At 32.8% G+C, this 7771-nt stretch overlaps 1 protein-coding gene across 1 annotated transcript; it reads left to right on the top strand.

The window, feature by feature from the left end:
- Positions 1–355: 355 nt before the first annotated feature.
- On the top strand, positions 356–7134 carry LOC108489617 (uncharacterized). The gene is made up of 5 exons (XM_017794283.2): positions 356–1057; positions 4555–4591; positions 5059–5295; positions 5385–5432; positions 6432–7134. Exons 1-5 carry the CDS (start codon positions 753–755, stop codon positions 6837–6839), a joined length of 1035 nt encoding a protein of 344 aa, XP_017649772.1. The 5' UTR covers positions 356–752; the 3' UTR covers positions 6840–7134.
- Positions 7135–7771: the final 637 nt, after the last annotated feature.

The following is a 7771-nucleotide window of genomic DNA, read 5'->3' as shown; positions in this document are numbered from 1 at the left end:
AAAAATTTATGTAAAGGAAAAAATTTATGTTAAAAATATATTTATAAAAATTTTATATTAAATAAGTGAGGCTTTGATTGAAATAGTTAGATTTTTTTATATTGTATGAAATAATTAAGTTAAAATTTAAAATTTATGCATCAAATCCAATAATATTACAACATTATTTTATTAAAACACGAAAAACCCTCTTATTGAAATTTTTAATTTTGTAAAATTAATAATATTTTAATAATTTTTCAATTAAGTTAAATTAAATTGACTTGTCACACTAATTGAATCAAGAAATTAATATAATTTATAGATAAAATATAAATAATATAAATAAATAAATGTAAACTAAAAACTTGATCCATTTTGAATAAAAGTATTTGCCAACAATCCAAAGGCAAGCTGTAACATAGAAAGCAAAAGAGATGCATGTCATGTGTCTAAGTCGCCGTCAGGCGACCCTTCCTATACCAACGCGCTCACGCGCCCTTTTTTGCCCTTTTCTCTTAATACACAAACGAGATGAGTTCCAAACGTTGGAATCGAAACGTCAAAAAGCACAAGATGAGAAGCCCCTAGTAACAATTTCGTTTTGTTACGACGGCTGCTCTCATTCCACGCACCACCTCTTTCCTTTTTAAAAGAAAGATCTGAAAAAGAAGATCCGATGGTGGATATTAGCTGAGGTTTCGAAGCGACTGAGTTGTCTTAGTTTTGGTAATTTTAATGAAAGAGGAACATCAGCTTATGCTAAGAAGAAGATGGGTGGAGTCACGTCGTCTATCGCCTCGAAATTCGCTTTTTTCCCGCCAAATCCCCCCTCCTACACAGTAGTAGAGGACGACGCGTGTGGCGGTCGGCTGTATATACCTGAGGTGCCGAGGAGGGATGACGTCGACGTCTTGAAGCTACGCACCCGCTGTGGTAACGACATTGTGGCTGTCCATATAAAGCACCCCAAGGCTTCCGCTACTCTCTTGTATTCTCATGGAAATGCCGCTGATTTGGGACAAATGTTTGAGCTTTTCGTCGAGTTGTGTAATCGCCTTCGAGTTAATATTATGGGGTAATTTCTTTCTTTTTTCTTTTATACGCATATAGACATTCTGATTACTTAATAGAATTTTTTTCCCATGTGAAACATGATTTTTTTTTTTGTTAGTCTTAGGTTTTAACTATTTTGCTTAAACTGAAGTTGATTTAGCTTAGTGAAAATGGTTGGTTGTGGCTTTTTATTTGTTTGATTTTGTGTGATTTTCTTGGGATTTTGAGGTCTTATGAGTGTTGGGATAATTTTGGTGATTTTTTGTTTCCTTCTTTTTAGTGTAAAGCACTTTTAACTGTTTTATTTACTATATTACTTGTAAAACTGAACTTTCTAGGTTCACCTGTCTGATTACGAGGTGCTAAATGTTAGGGAAAGGAGAGATTTTAGGCTGGCAGTAAGTGAGAGTTGGATCCGATTCTCATTCATTACTTTTCAATACATGGTTAGTCACATTCACAAATTTGACTTCACAATTACTGAGTGGATCAAATACATCTGAATGGTAATGAAGAGTGCATTGAAAGTAGTGGACTGGAACCCAACCTGTTGAGAATTATGCTGATTTTGATATTTGTTACATTGTAAGACTAGTGGTAGTGGTTTTGCACTTTGGCTTTAATAAGACTTGGAAAGAATTATTGGCGAAGGCATTGTTGTTTAAGCTACCTAGGTGTTCAGAGTTTTGTTTTTATTTATCATTTCTTTACTATAGCTGCTGCATTGTGACGGCAATGTTTTAATGTTATCTACGCATGAATGCTGTAGACAGCTAATTCAAAATGCTGTTGGACTTTGTGCTTTTAACTGATCAAGCGCACCTACTTAAGGCAATGTGGTAGAAGATGGTTTCTGGCTAGGTCATATTTGTAGTGGTTGCTTCTTGTTGAGGTGCTAGATATGATAATTATACTTTTTCTTGCAAACAATGCTTTGAAGCTTTTAATGCCTAAGGGCATTAACATGCTATGTTACTTAGATACAAGTTTGAGTGTCAAATATGGATATGTGTATGGCATGGGTATGCTTGATTTTTTTAAGTTTTCTCATGTATTCGGAGGATCTTTGGAGGGCCATAGCCGTATACCCGTGTAGGATGCAGGTGACAAATGTAAGTAATTTAAGAAGAACAAAGAGTTGGAGCAACATAGTTGTCAGAAAGCAGTGAATAATGTGTTAAAGTATGATTAGAATGTTAGAAGGTGATATCTTAATCATGTAATTGTGTAGTTTTCTTATTGGATGTTTTATTTCCGTAGAGTATAGGCTACCTCATGTTAATAGCATTCCGTTCCTCCATAGGAACTATGCCTAACTGGAGATATTTCTCAAATTTGGATTTTTAGTTTTTGTCTTACACTTTTTAAATCGTTAGGGAAGCTTTATATTTACTGTATCCTATTACTGAATTTTTAGTTTTTGTCTTGGTACTTTTGGAAGGATGAAGTCTTGAGTTTCAGTTTTCAGAAAAAGGTTTATCTTGCCTTATTTTTCATTTAATTCTACGTTTGTAAATTATCCTGCTTTTGTTGTTCCTTTCTTATGCCATTACCACTTCCAGACCCATAATGCCGTGTTTATTATCATTAGATAGTATCTCATAATTGTTGCTTATCTCTGTTTACTTGGAAACAATATTGGGTAACTTGGACTGCAGTATGAGTACATAACAAACAGAGGATGAACGTGAGCAGGTTTATATGGAGCATTATGTGGGGATATGCATGTACAGGATCGAAAGATATGCTACAAAATTTAGTGATGACACATAACAAGATAAAGTGAAATGAAGTAGAAGGAAATATTCTCCTTTTAAGTCCAAATGATAGGATCCGATTAATCAAGTCCGCACCATGCTATGCATGTAGTTGATTGGTCAGAGTAGTTGTTCAACTACTATTTGGGCAGACTTTGCGGTGATAGCTAGCTGTAAAATTATTATGTTTCCATTAACAAAAAAGTACAAAGAAAAAATTGTTGTAAATAGTAAATTTAATTATTTATATAATAACTAACTTTATATTTCATATATAAAATTTTATAAATAATATATTTGTATAATATAATGTATTATATTTATATTAATTGTATATTATCTAAATATTATTATGGTCCATTTATTAATTGTTAGGGAAAAAATAAAAATTGAATAGCGAAGAGTTTAATGTAGAATATATAAAATTTTATAATTTTTCAAATGTTCTAATAATGATTAGAATTTTTATTAGCACTATATTTGAATTATCAAAATAATTAGTATATGTTAATTAGTTATTAGTTTGAATAATGTTGCTTTGCATTAATTATATGAAGTAAAATTATACTATATATTGTATATTGGATATGTTAGAAATGCTTTAGTTATGAATTGAAATTTATTATTATAACATTTGAATTGTTAAATAATTTAATGTATTTTAATTATATTTAACAATTCGAATAAGGAATATTATTTTACACTAATTATATTAATTAAAATTATAATATTTTTAAAACTAATTAAAATTAAATGCATAAAAACACATGCAACTCATGTGACATTAGAAACTAGTACTAGTAAATATCAAGCTTGGCGGCCACTTGGAAATGACCATCTCTGGTCTGCGTCTACTTTACCATTACTGGATTTGCTTGATGTAAAACTGTTAAGGTCTATGAGACTCAGGTGTGTGTCGGATACAAGTACAAGTCAAACACAGTATGTATCAATTTTTTCAAGTTTTCCCATGTATTTGGAGGATTCTTGGAGGGACATATCTACGCATTCATGCTGGATGCTAGTGTTAGACATGAGTATTTCAAGAAAAACGAAGAGTCAAAGCAACATAGGTTGAGGTTGCATTCTATATGCAGGCAGTCTGGTTTGAATTTGATTAATTGATACAAAATGTTTTTCTGTTGATAAGTGTACTACTTTAGTACCCTAATGAAGGTGCTTGCATGCATAAGTATATAAAAACTTCAATAAATGATAGGAAAGGGAAGAAAAAGACAGCTTGTTGCTTCCTTGCAGACAGGACTTCTCTAAGAGAATTAGAAAAGTTTGCCTCAGAATTAGGCACTGACCTATTACCTACTGAACCGCAAAATAATGTGAGTCCGTGGAGACTTTTGTGGGAGAATGTGAACTTCATAGTCTTCAATCCTTGTATATATAGCTCTTCTGAAAGTTTTTCGAGTTATTCAAGATTGAGCTTCCATTCATACAAATGAAGAAACATTTATCGGATTCTCAATCTGCCAAAGACTAATGAACTGCATTCTGTCATTCTTAAGCATTTAAAGCTTTTTGTTAAAGTCTTGTCCAAAATAATAATAACAATAATTTTAGAATTCCTTGTCCCTTAAAGTTCTTCTTGACAATACTTGAGTGATTCATCCTAGGAGTGTATATATAATTAAAATTCCTGAAAGTAGAATATTTATCATCCATTCTCTTGCGAGGTCTGCTTTTTAGTCTAGTCTTTTCTTCTATTTGTTTATTTTTCTAAACTGATCACACTTTTTTTCTTTTCTAGGTATGATTACTCTGGCTATGGACAATCAACTGGAAAGGTACCTGGTTTCTCTTTTCTTAGTTGCTAATGTTGGGAGCAAAAATTGCCCTGATTCACGTTAAATAGTTGCACATTATCTTGGGCCAATCCAACTCATTCTTTCACTTTTTCTTCTAATGAAGTAGATTAATACAGTGTTCATTTAATTTGCAAGATTTGAGCTCTTAAAAATCTCAGAGTAAACCTATAAGGCAGCTTGTTTTATTTTGTATAATATCGGTTGTATTGGTCAATGTTGGTCCATATGTTTTCAACATTTTAATCTTTACAATCATTTCGATAATTTATGCACTAATTTCTTTAAATTTGTGGGGTTTCTCATTTATTTCCCGTGTTCAGCGTGTTACAGAATCCATAAATATTCAATGCAGACATGTTACTTTGATTTCTTGTCTTTAATATATGAATATTTTGCTCTTAGATGGAGATCTGTATTCTAATTTTCACTTTCTTTTTTTGAAACAGCCAACTGAGTGTAATACATATGCAGACATAGATGCAGCATATACATGCCTTAAGGAACGGTATGGAGTTAAAGATGAAGATTTGATATTATATGGTCAGTCAGTTGGTAGTGGACCTACTGTTGATCTTGCTTCTCGTTTGCCAAACTTGAGAGGTGTGGTTCTACATAGCCCAATTTTGTCTGGCATGAGAGTATTGTACCCTGTCAAAAGGACCTACTGGTTTGACATTTATAAGGTAAGTCTGTCCTATTCATCCTATTTCTAGTTTCTTGTTTTGTCTTGTATGTGTACCTTCATTACCAGGTTTTCCCCCCATCCTTTCAGAATATTGACAAAATTGGAGCAGTAAACTGCCAAGTCTTGGTAATTCATGTAAGTATTGTTCTTAGTTTTGGCATTTATCCTCCCCATCTTGTTTCATCATCATCATCGTCATCTCTCTCTCTCTTGATTTGCGATGTTAACATTAATATTATATCATATGTTTGTTGTGGTCAGTAGGTGATTTGCCATTATTATGCACCCATGTGATGTGCTGTGATGTGAAGTTCCAAAATGTGAACAAATACCATCATAAAAAGTTTACCCAGATAATCAATGAAAGAAAATCTTTAAAGATTGATTTGAAGAGACTCAAATTTGACAAAAATATCACAGGTCACAGATTGTCGAAAAGATACTTGTTCTAAATGAATAGTTAAACCTTCTTATGCATTTTAGCTCAATCAGTCTAGATTTGATTTATTGTTTTGTCTGTGATGACTACATTATTGAGGTTCTCATGTGAAATTAAATAAAGATGACAGTATTATCCACTAGTAATACATTTCTGTTTTTAGGTACCAATGAATTAATCAATATTTAGTACTTTGCATTGTGCCATATGTTGGGTAGGTTTCGAGAATTTAAGATTTTATTGAGAGTAGGTATATATATTTTTCTTTTTGAACATAGAGAGAGAAATACATATGACAATTTTTGGGTCTTTGAACAAAGAGTAGTTTGTCTTTGTTCTTGTTTTTATCTCCATGGTCAGGTTTGGGGTAAGCGGTGTGGCACTTTGAAATTGTGCATATTTAAACCACAATTAACACAACAATTCTATATATATATTGTATTAACTTTTAAGATTTGACACATTTGGTAATTTTTTCTGTGTATCTACATGGCTGACTCGGGAAATAAACATGGAACGCAACATGCATACAGAGGTTGCCAAGTCCATTGAATTGTTAACTCTGACAAGTGAAGACATTTGTTCACTTGCTCATGCTACCTAAATATATTGATATTTAGGAGAACTGTTATACACGTCTATTTTGAATTTTTATTTTAAAAGTGGTGATGAAGCTCAATTTTTTGTCTTGGCAGGGGACAGCGGATGAAGTTGTTCATCATTCTCATGGAAAACAGCTTTGGGAGCTTTGCAAGAATAAGTACGATCCGTTGTGGGTTAATGGAGGAGGACATTGCAATCTTGAGATCTACCCAGAATTCATTAGACATCTGAAGAAGTTTGTACTATCCTTAAACAAATCAAAAGCAGCTGCTGCTAATGGTTCTGAAAAAGTAGTGGTCAACTCTGACAAATGGAGCAACAAACCATCGGAGGGTGGAACTTCGGATACATTCGAATTGGGTGCTGACCTTCCAGAAGTTTCAAGGAACAGTTTAGATAGCCGACTTGAGAAGTCAAAGAAGTCAAACAAGCCTGAGAAGTCTCGAATGAGCACGGACCGTGTTGACAGATTTAGGAGAAAAAAGGGCTTAGTTTGGTGAGGAGTTCAAAAGCAAAGGACAAGTGAAATAAAAAAGGATATGCATATCTATTCCTTATATTCTCGAATCCAATTGAGGAGGTAATTTACATGCTTTCCACTTCTGCATTTGTAATGTTGCATAAGTTATCGGATTTTGGTCGTAAATGTCATAATTTTTGTGCATGTATCAAGGAAACGAGATTGGATTAAGTGAAAAATCTTAGATTATTAAATTCTTGTGTAAAAAACAGCAGTCTCAGCCTCAATGCTAAATGAAAAAGTATTTACGCAGTTTCTGCCATTGATATTGAAAACTCAGAAGTTTTTCAATGCATATTGCTTAGCGGGAGCATTTCTAGCATTTGGTGCCAAGTTGAAAAGTAAACAAATATAAGTAGTTTTTTTATGATTGCTTCCTGAAATTTTGGTTTGGGTATATGATTGCTTCCTGAAATTTTGGTTTTGGGTATCTATTAGTATTTTGCATATCCAATTTTTTGTGCTTCTGCCCTTCTTGATAACCATGAAAGTTTAAAACCCATGACCAACACAATTATGTGGATGCCCCTCTTGCCTTTCCTGGCAATGGTATATGTATGGTGGTAGTGATGAGGTTGAGAAAACCAAGTCATTTACGAATTGAAGCAATAATAATGTTGTGTGGCCCACTCCCATTATCAGAGGCCAGAGTTTGCGGCGGAAGCAATCATGAATGTTAGCTAACTGTGTTTAAATCAGTGTTATACCGGAATGATCAGTTGAATTGAAACCGGCTGAATTGAGAATCTATCAGAGAATTGATCTTGAAAGTGAAATTGATTAGATAAAAAAATTATATGAATTAATTGAATTAACTAAAAATTGGTTGAATCGATAAATTGAATTGATTGAATTAATTAAAAATTGAATTGGTTGAATTAACTAAAAATTGATAATACGGACAAATATTAA

The sequence above is a fragment of the Gossypium arboreum genome, chromosome 7, assembly GCF_025698485.1.
Source record: "Gossypium arboreum isolate Shixiya-1 chromosome 7, ASM2569848v2, whole genome shotgun sequence".
NCBI classification, from domain to species: Eukaryota; Viridiplantae; Streptophyta; class Magnoliopsida; order Malvales; family Malvaceae; genus Gossypium; species Gossypium arboreum.
The sequence above is the reverse complement of the archived record's forward strand: the minus strand, read 5'-3'. Positions and strand labels throughout refer to the sequence as shown.

Coding starts and splice junctions, on each gene's coding strand:
- LOC108489617 (XM_017794283.2), top strand. CDS start 753: ATGGGTGGAGTCACGTCGTCTATCGCCTCGAAATTCGCTTTTTTCCCG. Junction 4,592..5,058: donor ATGGACAATCAACTGGAAAG/GTACCTGGTTTC, acceptor TTTTTGAAACAG/CCAACTGAGTGTAATACATA. Junction 5,433..6,431: donor GCCAAGTCTTGGTAATTCAT/GTAAGTATTGTT, acceptor TTGTCTTGGCAG/GGGACAGCGGATGAAGTTGT.